This window comes from Nicotiana attenuata, unplaced genomic scaffold (assembly GCF_001879085.1).
Source record: "Nicotiana attenuata strain UT unplaced genomic scaffold, NIATTr2, whole genome shotgun sequence".
Classification (NCBI taxonomy): domain Eukaryota; kingdom Viridiplantae; phylum Streptophyta; class Magnoliopsida; order Solanales; family Solanaceae; genus Nicotiana; species Nicotiana attenuata.
Window position 1 is genome coordinate 44513 of NW_017673719.1, and position 16413 is coordinate 60925.

The 16413-nt window shown below is 34.9% G+C and overlaps 2 protein-coding genes across 3 annotated transcripts; one reads left to right on the forward strand and one right to left on the reverse strand.

Moving 5' to 3' along the window:
• The first annotated feature begins 384 nt into the window (after nt 1–384).
• On the forward strand, nt 385–6211 carry LOC109217100 (solute carrier family 25 member 44). Of its 2 annotated transcripts, none has more exons than XM_019381330.1 (6): nt 385–797; nt 2418–2799; nt 3220–3416; nt 3591–3738; nt 4805–4958; nt 5789–6211. In XM_019381330.1, exons 1-6 carry the CDS (start codon nt 739–741, stop codon nt 5812–5814), a joined length of 966 nt encoding a protein of 321 aa, XP_019236875.1. In that variant the 5' UTR covers nt 385–738; the 3' UTR covers nt 5815–6211. The 2 variants fall into 2 exon arrangements, with proteins under 2 accessions (XP_019236875.1, XP_019236876.1); XM_019381331.1 differs by having other exon boundaries at nt 3594–3738.
• A 2248-nt stretch (nt 6212–8459) lies between these two features.
• Nucleotides 8460–12311, reverse strand: LOC109217101. Its single transcript, XM_019381332.1, has 7 exons — nt 12199–12311; nt 11995–12116; nt 11694–11746; nt 11493–11556; nt 11310–11352; nt 11155–11202; nt 8460–9159 (listed from the first exon to the last, which is right to left on the reverse strand). The coding sequence occupies exons 1-7, from the start codon at nt 12280–12282 to the stop codon at nt 9004–9006; spliced, it is 570 nt and encodes a 189-aa protein (XP_019236877.1). The 5' UTR covers nt 12283–12311; the 3' UTR covers nt 8460–9003.
• Between the last annotated feature and the right edge of the window lie 4102 nt (nt 12312–16413).

The window sequence follows — 16413 nt, forward strand, 5'->3', positions numbered from 1 at the left end:
TTTTCGGGGATAATATTTCGGTTTTATTAGAGATCAATACTTTTTTATTCGCTGTAATTTTATTAGTACCTATACAAAAAGCAGCAACAAATAACCATCCAGTCTACGAGACATATGTAGTTATCTGTTGGTTTCAGAAAATCAAACCCATTTGTTTGGGTTGGGTTTATTGATGGGAATGGCACCGTTAATTAGTTTATGTGTACCATTATCGTTAAGATTATAAATTTTTTTTTAAGGAATCTTAAATATTTTTTGGATAATCTGATATATTATCGGTATATAATTATTACTCTTTGAATAAATAATTCAATACTGTAAAAAAAAAAGGGGAAAAAGAGAAGAAAAAAAACAAATGCATCTTAAGACGTGTTCCCATAGGCGCCCAAGTAAACAAATCCCACGCCGCATAAGGAACCAGGCGCCAGCCAACAAAGACCTAACAACCTCTCTGTTTCCAAATCTCATTTTACACCCAAAAACAAATATAAAATAAACTGTTTAAGAAGTTGTATTAGTAGGAGGAGCATTATATTGACCAATTTGGTCGGTGCTTTTCCTCCAAGAAACTTCTCCAATTAGAATATTCGTTGCAAAGAATTACTTATTCAGAGTCCCATTTTCAAATTTGTTTTGCAATTTTGTTGCTGTCCTCCTGAAAAAATAATGAGTCGCTGTTTTACATGTTAGCCGAGTTAGGGTTTTGAGCAATTGGTTTTAATTTCGGGGACCCTAAAAATGGAGGTTGCTGGATCTAGAAGGAAGTCGTTTGACCAAACCGAGATTAACTGGGACAAGTAAAGCTTCCTTCCACTTCTTCGATTTATTTTGTCTTAATATACGTCTCCTCAATTTTGTTTTTGTCATTTTAATGTTTTTTTTCTCCATCCGTATGATTGAATGATTATTATGTGTTTAATTATAGGAAATGATAATAGGTCTTGCAGATTGCAATTAATAACGTGTTTAATTATGGAATTTAATAACTAGTTTTTAAAGTAATTAACAAAAATCTATTTGCAATTCTCTTATTCACTGTGAATTAAAGATGAAAACCAAGGGTTGCTAGTTGGGACTCATAATATTCTGAGGTTGAAATTTTTGAATGATTATTATGTGTTTAATTGTAGGAAATGAATCAAATGATAATAGGTCTTGCTGATTGCAATTAATAACGTGTTCAAGTATGGAAATTAATAACTAGTTCTTAAAGTAATTAGCAGAGATCTATTTGCAGTTCTCTTATTCACCGTGAATTAAACATTAAAACCAAGGATGGCTAGTTGGGACTCATCATATTCGGAGGTTGAAATTTATTTTGGAAATTGTAATTGTATTGTCCAAAAAGAGAATAAGTTCAAATTGGGTGCTAATTGCGAGTTGGCCTAGCTAAATGATTGTCCTGCAAAACCAATGGGAGATGTTGTACTTTGCCTCCCTCCTATCCTGTGTATAAAAGTGAGTGGATTCAAAAATGAATAGTAAGAGGGCTTAAACTGTACACTAATCACCAGAAGTTTTTGGTGGCTAGAATTAATGTCTTATTAATTCTTCTTTACGTGTTTATTTAGTAGACGAAAGTTGTTGATTGCCCCCAGGGCTTAGTTCAAGTGGCAAAGGTTAAGGGACTTGTGACTTTGTCACATGTTCGAGCCCTGCACCATTCGAACTAAGCTTGTATTAAGTCGGAGAAGGTAGAGGGCGGCCGACTCTTCCGAGCGTGCGTGTCGTACNTTCGGGCATAGGAGATCTCCACTACGGCTGAAGTCAAATTATCATATGCTCTCGACCACGCCAGGCAACAATCCTGGAGAGAAACTCTCGAAGAGGTGCAGCTTGTGGCTTCCTATTTAGTAGACGAAAGTTGTTGATTGCCCCCAGGGCTTAGTTCAAGTGGCAAAGGTTAAGGGACTTGTGACTTTGTCACATGTTCGAGCCCTGCACCATTCGAACTAAGCTTTGTATTTAAGCGGAGAAGGGTAGAGGGGCCGGCCCATTCTTTCCGAAGGCTGCGGTTGGTCCTAAGGGTTGGCCGCCCGAATTCTCGGTCATCCCCCACCCCCCCCCACCCACCACCCCCACCCCAAAAAAAAAAAGAAAGAAAACAAAAGTTGTAAATTAACTCATTTTCTGAGATTCCGTAAAAATCAGTAGAATGGAGAATCTTCGGCTTAGACCTCTTGGTGGATTTCAGGCCTCCAAAGTTATGTATACTTATAACATAGATTTAAGTTTCTCTATCTTATAGGATAATGTTCAAGGTCAAGTAGGATCTATTTGCGCTGCAACTTAATCTTTTAATGATGTAGTGGCCCATGGGGAAAATTTCTTTTCTTGTATGCAGGCTTGCTCCTTTTATTTTTACCCTCTCTTTTTTTTCTTTTGGACTTCTCTTCATGTCTTCCACTCTTCTGCAGGCTTGATAAGAGTAAGTTCTATGTCGTAGGAGCTGGGATATTTACAGGGCTTACTGTTGCGCTCTACCCCATTTCCGTTATCAAAACTAGAATGCAGGTTGCAACCAATACTGCTGCAAAAGACAATGCATTTTCTGTTGTTAGGGGCATATTGCGAAACGATGGTGTTCCCGGTTTATATAGAGGTTTTGGAACTGTCATTACTGGGGCAATTCCCGCCAGGATTATATTTCTCACAGCACTAGAGACCACTAAGGTGGCTGCCTTTAAGATGGTTGAACCATTCAAATTATCAGAACCTGTACAGGCAGCTATAGCAAATGGCGTTGCTGGCATGCTGGCGTCTCTTTGTTCACAATCTGTCTTTGTTCCAATTGACATAGTATGCCCTTTATCTCTTCATTCTCTTTTCATAATAGAGGCATAATGACTTGAACAAGTGGATTGTGAATCCAACGTAACTTTTCTCCAGAAATCCACGTTTTACTTATCAAAAAAAAAAAAAAAGAAGAAATCCACGTGTAGCTAGATTAAATATCTGATTACATCTGAAGTATGCTTTCTTAAATTATCAGATTGCTCTTTATTCTTTTTGTCATTTACTAGAATTTGCATTAGAATATTAACTGAATTTGGCTGAACTGAGCATAGCAAAGTAATTTACAAATAAGTTGTGTTTCAGACGTTTATGGTCTTCCTTATTTTATTGTTATTGCCCTGCTTTCCACTTCAGCCAGTCACAATTTGTGGATGAGTTTTTTCAAGTTTCGAAAATTGATGTCATGAAATCGAATGGAAATAGGTTAGTCAAAGGTTAATGGTGCAAGGATACTCAGGCCACGCAAGCTACAACGGAGGCTTGGATGTTGCTCGCAAAGTTCTGAAGTCAGAAGGTGTTCGTGGACTATACAGAGGATTTGGTCTATCTGTTATAACATACTCCCCATCCAGTGCTGTATGGTGGGCAAGTTATGGTTCGAGCCAGCGCTTCATATGGAGGTGAGACATGACAATGCTGATCGTGCAAAATTCTTTAAGAGTGGACTGTCCGTTTTCTCCTGTTCACGTTCCTGTTATACCTTTGAATTGGGTTGCATCGCCGAGCATTGTTGTTCTATAGATTTCTGTTGGGTAACCTTTTGTGGCTTATCAACTGCTTTTGGTGTCTATCAGCAGGCTCTTGGATAATGGAACTGAGCATGGTGGGCCTGCTCCCAGCCAGGGGAAAATAGTGGCAGTTCAAGCTGCTGGTGGGATCATTGCGGGTGCTACTGCATCTTGCATAACAACTCCATTGGACACCATTAAAACTCGATTGCAGGTATTACCTCTGTTTTCTGTTATGAACTATTTTTTCTACACTTCTCAAAATTTTCTAGTTTATTTGTTAAGGTTTTTGCAAGTGTTAAGCTTTCGCAAGAGGCATTGCAGTACCTTTAGATGGGTTAAGTGTTCGTTTTGTTTCCTACACACTAGTAGTCGTACCCGCGCGATGCGCGGTCAGTATTAAACAATATTAGTTAAATTAAATCCTAATCGGGCTTCTTTGAACATATTAGATCGTATTACTTTAATAAATTTAAATTATCATCTTATTTGTCAATACGATATACCTAATAATAAAATCTCTATTTAACTAAAAAGACTTATATAGTTATTGAAGAACTTTTTTGTTTTATATTTTTCTTTATTATATTATCCAATGTTTAGTAATTATNATATATATATATATATATATATATATATAATTTGACATATGAATTATTAATAAAAAACCAATTTAGTATAATAACTACTCCCATATATATACACACACACACACTACTACAACTATATTAGGAAGAAATTACTCTCCAATTTAAATTGGTAGTTTTTTATTTTTTTGTTATTTTTGTTTTTTATTGTAAAATAATTTTAAAACTCCAATTTGAATGAGTAGAATATTTTTTTGTATTTTTCGTTTTTTATTGATAATTAAGATATCTATATTTATTAATTCAAGTAGTGTAACCAATTAATTCAAAATTTAAAATTCAATAAAAAGTTAGTTAGAAAAGTAGTTTATTTTGTCTTAAAAATGCCACTTGGCTTTTTGTGGTTAAGACACTTGTCTTAATGTAGTGGTTTTGCTTCTCCTATTCTATATAGATAGATTGGTGCGCACAATTGGGCATTAATAGCTGCTTCTCTTCATCTGCATAGAAATTGTAGATATTCTCTTTTTTTCTTTTGGTCTCTCCTTCGGTGGTTGGATACATAAGTGAGAGTGTTGAGAAGCAATTCCTCTTAAAACTCTAGCCACACTAGTTTGTGCTCTTGCATTGTCCTGTAATTAGTCTCAGTTTTGAGTCTTGTTATTTAAGGATCTTGTTGTTCGTGCACTACAGGTGATGGGACACGACAAGAGGCCTACTGCACGACAAGTAGTGAAGCAGTTAATTGCTGAGGATGGTTGGACAGGATTTTATAGGGGATTAGGTCCAAGATTTGTCAGCATGTCAGCATGGGGAACCTCCATGATACTTGCCTATGAATATCTCAGTATGATCTTGACCTCTTCTTCTTTTTCCTTTAATTTTTACTACCACGTGAGCAATAAATCATAATTTGTTTGGAAGTTGAAGTGTGATTTATTAACCTAATGTGTTGCTACTATGGATGTGTCCAATTGAATCAGAGTGGTAGGTGTTTTACTTGATTTTTGCGAGTTTATATGGGACATTCTATTCACAACTTTCTGATTTTGTGATTGATCTTGATGTCTTTAAATGACAGTTATGACTTGAAAATACTTGTTTTCATCAACTATTACAGTAAGTTTATCTATAAAAATTTGACCTCCCACTGACTTGATATGTGCTTTGCTGTTCTTTATGTTTCATCATCAGTTTTATTGATGCTCCAGTTTGTGCCAATCTGTTTACCTCTTGATCCAAAAAAATTGGGCCTAATCTGTTTACATATAAATTTTGCGGCCTATTAGCTCTGGTTAGTATGAAGAGTTCGCATGTCTGCTCAGCTGCTCCATCATACTTCCCTTGAAACAAACCGTTTTATCTGGATCAGGTGTTCGCTAATATGTTCTTTGTAGCTTAGTGGGCATTTGCACTCTATCATATTCATAAAAGAAAGAAGCTCTGTTGCTCTAATTCTTGATTCTAGGCAAAAAACATCCAATTGGTTCTCCGTTTTTGACAATATATTGCCACTTAAAAAAGAGAAAGAGCCTTTGTTTAAATACTCAAAAGTGTCATATTTGTACCCTAATATTTGATAAGCTACTGCTATTTTTTTTTTTTTGTTAACATGAAGATATGAAACGTGCATCTTGTTCAATAAATTTTCCTAAAACATGATTTCTTTTTTTGCAGAACGCTTGTGTGCGGTAAATGAATAGGTTGATAGAGCTAGCTGCCAGACGACTCTTCATGCGGTAGGGTTTTTCTTATATTACTGCCATACAGTATTGGAGCTGAAGATATCAAGACCGTGCTAACTCTGCTGATTAGTTGTCCGTATAGATGACAGTGATACATAAGTTGACTTGGAATCCAAGTATCTGGCCTACCACAATTGATTTTCTTTGGTATTTACTCACAGTATTCTTAAACGATTTTTGCCGGATAAATGCAATATTCATTGATTGTAATCAGTCACTACAAGGAGGATGAAGAATATATTCTTAAATGATTTTTGCCAGATAAATGTAATATTCATCTATATGCATAGATGAATTCTTGATCAAATGTAAGTTCATGTCAATGCAACTCTTGTTTTGAAGCCTTTATATTCTTCGATTTGGTTTCTTTCGACAGTTGGATCTAGGGCTATGTATTGGTAAATACCGAATTACCGTACCGAAACCGAAAAATTTGGTTTTTGGTATATGGCATTTTGGTACTTGATTTAAGATTTTAAAAAAATTGGTATTAGGTATGGTATTTGGTATTTTAAAATAAAATATCGAAATATCGATACCGTACCGAAATATATATTACACAAAACATATATTATCAATTATAACATAAATATAAAAAATTTAAAATTTTACTTTCCTTTATTCTCTAAGTTCATCAATTAACTCTAAACAAGTAACAAGATTTCTAATGGTCAAGTATTCTTTTATGTACAATTTTCTCTATTTGGGTCGATATATGCTAGTTTTGGATAAATTTTTTGAACAAACATTTTCAGTTTTGTATTTTTGAGTACTTTAATTAAGAATATTAGAGTTTATGGCTCTATGCACTAATTAGTATTCAAACCGAATAAACCGAAGTTACCGTACCAAATAAACCGAAACCGAAAGGAGAAAAACATTACCATACCAAATTTAATTAGGTACGGTATTGGTCCTATAGCAAAGGGTAACACCTTATTTATTTTAAATAAATACCATTTAAAAAAATTATATTCTATAGATACCTTTTAATATTTATAGCAAAATATTTAATTTTGGTTACCTCCTAACCCTAAGCCACTAAATACGCTATTTAGTTACACTATTTTCTTTCTCTCCCTATTTTGATACGCTATTCAATAATGAACCAAACTCTGCTTCACCGGCGTAGAATTAAGCAAATCATCGTCACTTAGTAGGTCAAGAATGGCATCCTTGCCTCTTTTGGACTTGGCATTTCTTGAAGAAAAACTAGATTCTAAAAAAGACGACGACATCCTTGTTTTCTGATCAGATTTAGAAGGACTTTTAGATCCATTATCACCTTTTGAATTTAGACCAGCACTTTTTTCCTCCTCGTCACACTCGGCAGCACTTCGGATTAGAACTGCTGGTGTAGCTGACTTTAAAGTTGATTCACTAGTTTCAGGCCCCGCATCAACAACTTCTTTTTCTTGCTCATTAGATACATCCTCAATGGACTACCGGCTTCCGGTGAACGGCGGATTCACCGGTAATTAGGGTTTGTTCTTGAACAAAGACGGCGGAGTTTGGGGCTGAGCAACTTGATTTTCTGTTAATATATTTCAATGTATTTTCATGTATTTCATTGTATTCATTGTCTTTTTTTTCATTGTAATTCAATGTATCTTGTTGTTCCATATACTTCAATTTATTCACTGTTTTTTTTTCATTGTATTTCAATATATCCCGCTGTATTCTATGATTTCATTGTATTTACTGTCTCGCTATATGCCATGAATGTATTCATATGTTTTTTATAATTGATATAATTTATGTATTCAGATGTATTATATAATTTCTCTAAAGATTGTTATGTTTTGGGGGTATTTTTCGGTTGAGAATCTTTTTTATAACTGAAAATACAAAATTTGTGTGTTATAATTGAGTTTGTTGATTTATATTAGGAGTCTTTTATGTTAATTCATTCACTTTCCGTTTTAAAAACAGTGTAAAACCCCATTTCACGCCGTGAATACAATCGAATACAATAATCTGTCCAGCTGTAATCCCATGTTTCACTCCATGAATACAGTCGAATACACTCGAATACAACAACTGATTAGCTGGACTTCCCTGATTCGCGCCTATTTTTGCTACTGTATTCATGCATACAATAGCTTAAATACATCTTATAACCACAGAAAAGGTATCTATAATCCGTAATATAGCAAATGGTATCTATAGATGGCTAATTACTACTAAAAGATAGTGCTTTATGAAAATTTCTCTTTAAGAAACTGAATACCGAAAATACCGAACCGAAATGTCTAAATCCCAAGTGATTTACACCGTTAATTGTCAATATGGATCTGCTCGAAAAGGATACCCACTTGGCACTGCAAATCTGATGAGGTTACCAGTGGAACTAGGTAAAATAGTTTGAACGTAATGATTCTTGGGTGTATTGCAATGGCTTTTACATGCTCCACTTCTGCCTTTCTCAGATCATTTCTTGAACATATGCAGTATATTATGAATAGGTGATTTAAGGACATACTGACCTTGATATGTGATCTCTACTTTCATTATACTCTTTCCTCTCAGAACTGCATTAAGTTAATATTAGCGGCACACTTATTTATCTTACAATCAAAATACTGAATAGAGAAGACAGAAGATTCAAATCAATCTGGAGGCTGCATCACAGAAATAGTACAAAACTCTGCCCAACCATAATGTAAATTCACGGGCCATCAAGTCCCAAAAACCAAAGACCAACTAGTAAAATGAGTAAATTGACTAGCAAAACACCAATGCTCTTACATCACAATATCATGAAGCAAGCTGTCTTTTAAGCTGAATCGCATATTCGGATAAAATTTCTACAAGACAACCCCAAGAAAGAAACGAACTTAAGGCCGAAGGATCTCCGCTGCAAAACTTATAACTTCTCACATCATACTATAGCCTATTTTAAATTATATAGGCTTAAGAATCTATTTTAGCCTATATTACACTCTCAGAACTCTTAATCACCAGCTAAGAAAATCTGAAAGCCTTTATCCACTATCCAACAGACATCCTATATCAATTGTGGCCAACAAAAATTCACTTCTTTTCCCCAAAGCTGCCAATTCAAATGTGCGAGTGTTAATCAAATTATCGACCATGAAGAGAAATCTATAAAGGGCCATATGAAATTTATTCTCCAAAATGCACATCTCAAATAACTTGGAGCTGATCTTCATTATCATCATCCTCATCATCATGGTTTACCTCCGCATATTCCTCAAGTGATGATGCTGTAAACAGTTCACCGACCTTCATGTCATTTTGAGTTAGGTTCTTCTCCGAACTCTGAGACTTCCCTTTGTTCATCTGTTGAATACACATGATGAGCACTAAGAATCTCAGAAACATCACGAAAGCAATATAATCAACATACACCAATGTGCTGAAACTCTGGTAAAACAAGATACTTTTATACAGCTTGGTTCAGTAGAAAAGACAAATGGTAGAAAGGGAGGTAAAGGAGTATTTACAACTTGGTAATAAGTAAAAGAAGGTGGAAAGTAAAAAAGGAGGAGAATGTCATGTTCGCTGTGTCATATTCGCTTATACTATCAAATGTGTTCGGTTAGATAGTAAATAAATATCAGAACGTGAGAGAAGCAAATCAACTGTTCCACTCCCATTCAATGAACCAACCAATCGTTACGTACAGATATTTATTTCTCAAAATCCATTTCATGTTTCGTGGAGACATGCTGTTTAATGAGTATTATGCAATAAAAGTAACCAGCAGGAAAACATTCTCTTCAGCTTTAAGAATCAATTTTCAAGCATAACTAGTACTCAATATGTAAACATAAATAGGCAATCCAACATCCAGAGAACAAAACTGTGCTTACATGTACAGACTATGTATGCACTAACCCCAGTCCAACTATTTTCAATCCAGTCTAGGAGAAACAAATAGAAGAGAATCGGGTAGATCCCAAGGGGGGTAAAAATAAAAATGACCATAAACTGTCATCTACATCATTTGTTTTTGCAAGAAAAGGTGACCTACAATTTACATGTTAAAAGTTGATTTTCATATAACAAGAATACATATTTGAGTAAGTAGGGTACTTTGGGAGGATTATAACATTCACAATTATGCTAAATATTAGTTGATCCACGATATTCATATGGATAAGAAGGCAGAGAGTATGACTGTTTACAGGGAATGATCTGTAGCAATCAATACTTATGACCAAATTGTCGCCAATGTCATGCCAGAAGAGGCAGGCAGTAAGTGGTCTGTCAGTTAACCACCTGAAAGATAGGCAATTGTGAGCCCACAAGGCTTAATGTGGTGTGGAAGGGCGGGAAAGGTGTTCTCGTTTAGACTCCAAGAGAGTAGAGATCAAATAATGAGGAGGAAATATGATTATGGGGAACAAAGAGGGTGAGAGAAATACGTGGTTAAACAGTTTACTTTCTCCTATGCCTAGAGTACATGGTAATAAATCACTGACATGAATTGTAAAGATTTGAAATATAGCAAAGGACAAAGGTCACTCTGGTGCTAAGTGCTAACCAAATGATATAGCTTGATACTATTGACACATTGTTGATTAAGAACTATATCGATTACATCTAAATTGAAAAGGCGGGGTTTATGATAAGTCACTGTAGTTAAATCCTAAGTTTCTCCGACACGGTAGTTTAGGTGTCGCGCCCGTGTCGACATGAAACTAGTATGGGTGCGCGTATGGGATCCGTACCGGATTTGGTCAAATAATTTTGGGTACTTTGACCACGGCGAACGGACAAAATCGAGACAAGATACAATTTGATTCTCGAAATCAGAACCAAAACTAGGATAAATTTGAAGAAATTAGCATACTTTATCTAGGAAATCAACCATTTACTTATCTATAGCTTGAGAATAAAAAAGAAATACATATTTCACAAGCGATACATAAGTATTCCACAAAATTTCTCATAATTTAGAGATAGTTCTATATTTTTATTTATTAATTATTTTTAGCTGGATCCCCGCACCCATATCCGTACTAGGATCCATATCCCTGAATCTTAGAATTTACATCTCGAAGGATCCGACTTCTCGATCCGCACCTGTGTCCGAGCAACTTAGGTTAAACCATTCTATTCATTATGAGATGCCAAACCGAGTCTAATTAGATATCTAATTTGAAAAGATAACGAGTGTAGGCACCCAAGGATGTTGCCTAGTATGTGTGTGTGTGTGTTTTTTTTTTTTTGGGGGTGGGGGGGGGGTTGGGGGGGCTAGGAACAAGAACAAGGCAGGCATCTACCAGAAAACATTTATCATAAAGTTAATTCAGCAGAAATTTCTCTTACAGCACGTAGAAGTGACCGCCTATCCCGTTCTCGAGCATTCTTGATAGCCTGTAACCAATAACGAAACCATCAGCTTCATAGGTTGACAAATAACCAGCTGATCTTGCAGCTGACATAAAAGCCAAAGGATAAGGCTACGAAAATTGAAAACAGACCTCCTCAAGAGCCTTTTTCTCAGCCTCCACTTCTGAAACATCTCTACAAGAAACCAATAATAACCATATGAGTCTTCCACAAACAATGTTCATCACTTAAATTGAAGCAAAATCACATTAAACGCGCAGAACAGAGATTCAATAAATAGGGAAGGGAAGGGGGAAAAGGAGGAATCTTTAAACCTTCCAACCACTTGACCAACACGACATGAACACTTGGCACATACATTATGCTCCTTTGCACAGCCTGTTCAATTTTCAAATAAATGCAAAAACATCAAACCAAACACTTGACAGATTTATAAGGCAATAGAGGATTTCATTATGCTGTAACAAAAATACATAAAACAAAACACAACAAATGAACAAGAAATTACAACTAACCAGTGCAGAGATTGTGGTAAGCTTGACGCACGTTTCTTTTCGAACACTTCTGACTATCAGAATTTTAAAATTAACACAGGAATTTAAGTCAGTTGCTGTGGAGTACCATGGTTCACTAATTTCAATGAACATATAAATACATACTATAGAAATATTAACCAGTTATGTATATGGGTTTTGCTAACCTAGTACATGTGTCCAATTGTATCTTCTATAATTTAACAACCTAAATATTGGCAATTTTTTATCCAATTTAGCAAAAATTAAATTTTTTGAACAAGGAGAGAAGTAGAAGGTGTACCACTTAGCAGGTTCAGTAAGGGGTTTGTATTTTCCATATTTGCGCTTCCATTCAATTTGATCTTTACAACGAAGGCATACTCCTGTTATGTCTGAGAAAGGCCTAAACTTTCCACCCACTTCCTGCAAAATAAAGAGCAAAACCCATCAATGGTTGAGACCCAATTCAAATGTTTGATGGCCGGAGAGTAAAAGGTGGGCGTACGGTTTCATTGATTTTGACGCCGGCGTTAGGTTTCCAGGCGACTTTGTTCTGGTGCTTCGGCGGCCCTTTCCTTACGCTGCTCATCTTTTTTTTCTTCTAAAACGTTAACTCACTTCAATGTATTGATGTACTATTGGGCTGACCAGTAATATGACATTATTGTTTTGGGCTAATTTTGAATGTAGCCCATGGACTTGGGTAACACAATCGGCCCAATATCTACGGACTTGGGTCCATACAGCAAGAACGCAACATTTCTTCGTCTTCTATACTCTCGGAAACTAGGATATTTCTGAAACTTTTTACTTAGCTATACTACTTTTAAAACTTGTTTATTCTCACTATTGAAGTTTTAACTTAATTACAAGTTAATATATAATTTACCAATTATATACAAACTAATATTAAAAAGTATCCCTTAATATTAGAAATTTAGTAGGGAATATCAGTTTAAATTTCTCTCTCTCTCCCTCCATCTCTGTTCTTTTCCTCAGCTTCGATCTTCTCTGCTTCTCTTTCTTTTCTCATCTCCTTTATCCTTTATTCTTCAGGAAATTCATCAATAAATTTCAATCGTTTTACTAAGGAGTTTAAACTTAGCAATTTCCTTTCATGTTCCACGGTTGGTGTTTAAATTAAAATTTATCAACTAATAATTTTCGAAGGTGATTGACTCCATCATTGACAGCCATTAAAAAGCTTCGAAGCTTTAAATTCGAATTTGAATTTTAAAAAATATATTATGTATTTGGATTGGGCTTGTTGCAAGAGGTTGAGAATATTCTTTGAGTTTATATCTCAATTTTAAGGATGTTTGGTGAAGATTAGAGTTGATTTTGGTTGGATTTTCAGATTAAAAAGAACACATGACATACAATGTACATACAAAATCGTATTGGGGTTATATTACAGTTGTATGAAATTTGTATGCAAATTTTATTTAAGTTGTATTTTATTGTAGTTGTATTTTCTTATTTGAATATTGTATGAAGGCTGGAAAGAAGTTGTAAACAGTATGAAAATTGTATTTAAGTTATAAATACTTTCTTTTTTACATAAAGTTATTGATATGTATTAAAGTTGTATGAAAATTATTTTTTAGTTGTATTCCGTTGTAGTTGTATTATTTGTGTATGGATGTTATATGAAAATTATATTAAACTTGTCCTACTAGGTTGTGCCCATGTATTGATTATTCCCCAACTTTGCCATAGATATTCAAAAATAAAAACTTCTCTCTTTTGGTAAAGTTTCCGGTGACTTAAACTTAAATATATACTCAAAGAGTGATTTCACATGCACATCTGGACTAAAGACGAGGCTTTTGTTTTCTCAAAATTAAATCAAAGTGTATTAATGTCTATTCGTATATGAGCTTATGAAGAAACTTTAATATGAAGGTGGATCCTCTTTTGATGTTCCAATATGTTAAGATAAAATTCCAAAATTTAATCTCAATATCGCACGTGAAAAAGAGGGAAAGAGGCGGTAGTAGAAAAAGGAGAGAGGATAAGGAAGAACAAAGAAAAAAAGGTGTAATTGAATCTCTTAATTGAAGGAACTAATTATAACTTTGGAGTTTTTTAAGGGGAATGTAAATAATTGAAAAAAAAAAAATCACTTAGCTCTAGTAAATAGGAAACTTCATACAATCCAGGTAAATAAGTTTGAAAAATAGCACATATGCGAAAAATTCCCATATTTCTGTACTCGGGTTGACAGGTCTAATATATACACTCGTTTGACATTATATATGTTTTACTATCAATATAATTGAATTTATTATTGCAGTTATTTACTCTATTTTTCAGGCGATGATGCTTGTTTTAAATGATTAGAGGTAACTTAACCTGATGTTGTTGGGAAATTATACACATTTGTCGGCCACAAAATTTAACACAATTTTTTCAGCTTGCTAAATTTTGTAACAAGTTCCTCCATCTCGATGTCTTTAAACTAACACACTCACAAAAGGTGGGGTGGAAAATAACATGTGTAGAAAATAAAAGAGTTGACCTCGTCAAATAATAGCAAAGAAAAGTGCAAAGTGATGAATTATTGCATTAAAAATGGGGACCAATCACCCAGGAAAATACAAAAAGAAAAAAAGAAAGAAATAAAAGGCGAGGAAAACTTGTTCATTGGGTTGTCTATAGTTTCTTGTAGGTCATGCAAAAGACTTCTCTTAATGATTCCTGTCATTTTCATGTCTTTTTTTTTCCGCTCAATAATTCCTCCGAACGGAGCAGTAGATTGATCACGCCCAACTCTAATCCTAAAAAAGGATAAGCGGTCGCTGCAAATATAATCCGGTCAAAAAGTCCGAAGTCGAATCCCACAGAGAACTAAGGTTTCGCTGTAATTGTTCAATATCGCAAAGAAGACAAGTTTGAACAATTTCTAAATTATAAAAATTGAGATTTATATTTCTAACTAATTAACCAACAAATACTATAAAATGGTAAAATTATCAACTAACGAGACAAAGGTTTGGAGACTAAATTAAGGAGGTCTAGAGTTATGAATTCCCCAATTGCTGATTTCATTAGTTGTATATTTCTTATAGCTTTGACTTAGTTGCCTCTATCAATCATGAACTCTCCAGCTATCATAAATCTCTCTCAAGCAATTATGATAATTTACTAGACGCACTCTCTCAAGCTACGCTAGCTAGATTCACATTACAGTTCACTTAGATCGCACCCGAGGTATCTTTATCTCTAATCCAACCTCTAAACCCTCGGTTATGACTCTCGCCTATACTCCGGGAGTGATGTTGTTCAAACAACTACCTAATATGCACTCTCTCTCAAGCAGATACATAATAAATAGGAACGGATAATTGAGGATCCTTTCAATTAACCAAAATCAAAACGTAGTTGAACAAATAGAGATTAACAACTAACTCAAAACTATATTAATATAACAACCAATTCATCCCCAAAAGGTTCCATCAAAACCCTAGAAAACGAATTAGCTATTCATAATAGTATGTAAAACTACAATACTAAAAATCATAACCAACAATGAAAAATAGGAAGAGGAAGGAAAAACTTGTTGAAGAATTCCCCGCCTTACTCCCATTGTGTCTGTACCTCCTTGCCTCTTGTTTTTTTCTTTGTTCTAAACCCTCAAAACTTCTTCCCAGCTCCTTTGGACGAACTAAACCTTTTATAGGTTGAGGGGATTGGTCTTGAACTTCCAAAATTACCCTTCAGATCTGTCTTTCCGTCTGGACTAGCGCGGCCGCGCTAAAGCCGCGCTAGTTGGGTTATATTCTGTCTCCGTCCGCGTCAGGTCCGCAGTCGCAGTTTCAATCGCGTTTTTGACCCTGTTCCATTTGGAATTTGGAAAAATGTAAAACATGAAAGTTGTAGCCCTTTGAGTTAGCTTTCCAACCATATATTGTGGAGCCCAAATAAAGTTCTGAGCAAAAAACTATATCTATTTTACTAGACAGTGCGCGATATGCCTACTCGATTCTTTGTTCGCTCTAACTATCATCCGTTGACCCCCAAACACGATCCCGGCTTAATACCCTGAGCTTTTACTCAGACTTCAAAGCTCCAAATCACTTGAATTCATTTCATAACATCTACATAGCTCGGAATCACTCCTACAAGGCATAAAACACACAGTCAACGACACTAGCGATTAAAGCTCAAACTCAATTAAAGTGCAGTAAATTAGAGTGTAATAAGCGACTAAAATACGTAATTATAGCCTATCATCATAGATCATAGACATATATGACGTGAAATAAAAGGTTTTGGGGTGATTTTCATCAAGCTTTAAATGATTCAACTTTGTAATTTTGACCTGACTTTTCAACACATAATTTACTAATATCTTCTTACTCCTAAATGGGCCAAGCTATCAGGGGCGGATTAGAGGAGAGAAATTGGCACCGGGTGACAATACATAATAGGAATTAGTAAATTTTTATCCTTAGATCACATTTGGCAAAGGAAGCCCAAAAAATTGGCATTGTTTAGCCAAATACCAAAAAAAACCTATTTCCCTATTTATTCTCTTCCCAAAAAACCTATTTTCCTATTATTCTCTCTCCTCTGACTCCCTCTCTGCCTCTCTTTGTTGTCGCCTTGCTTTTCAATTATGAATTCGTTCGCCTTACCTTTCAATAACAAATTCAGACCATAAGAATTAATCAAACGCCTATGAGATAGACTTTGAACAAAAAACATGAGAGGCGTT

What these genes read in the sequence shown, in the direction of transcription:
- LOC109217100 (XM_019381330.1), top strand. Translation starts at nt 739, where the DNA reads ATGGAGGTTGCTGGATCTAGAAGGAAGTCGTTTGACCAAACCGAGATT. An exon ending in ACCGAGATTAACTGGGACAA is followed by an intron (nt 798 to 2,417) that starts GTAAAGCTTCCT and finishes ACTCTTCTGCAG; the next exon opens with GCTTGATAAGAGTAAGTTCT. An exon ending in TCTTTGTTCCAATTGACATA is followed by an intron (nt 2,800 to 3,219) that starts GTATGCCCTTTA and finishes GAATGGAAATAG; the next exon opens with GTTAGTCAAAGGTTAATGGT.
- LOC109217101 (XM_019381332.1), bottom strand. Translation starts at nt 12,282, where the DNA reads ATGAGCAGCGTAAGGAAAGGGCCGCCGAAGCACCAGAACAAAGTCGCC. An exon ending in GTTGGTCAAGTGGTTGGAAG is followed by an intron (nt 11,353 to 11,492) that starts GTTTAAAGATTC and finishes GGTTTCTTGTAG; the next exon opens with AGATGTTTCAGAAGTGGAGG. An exon ending in AGAAAAAGGCTCTTGAGGAG is followed by an intron (nt 11,203 to 11,309) that starts GTCTGTTTTCAA and finishes TATTGGTTACAG; the next exon opens with GCTATCAAGAATGCTCGAGA.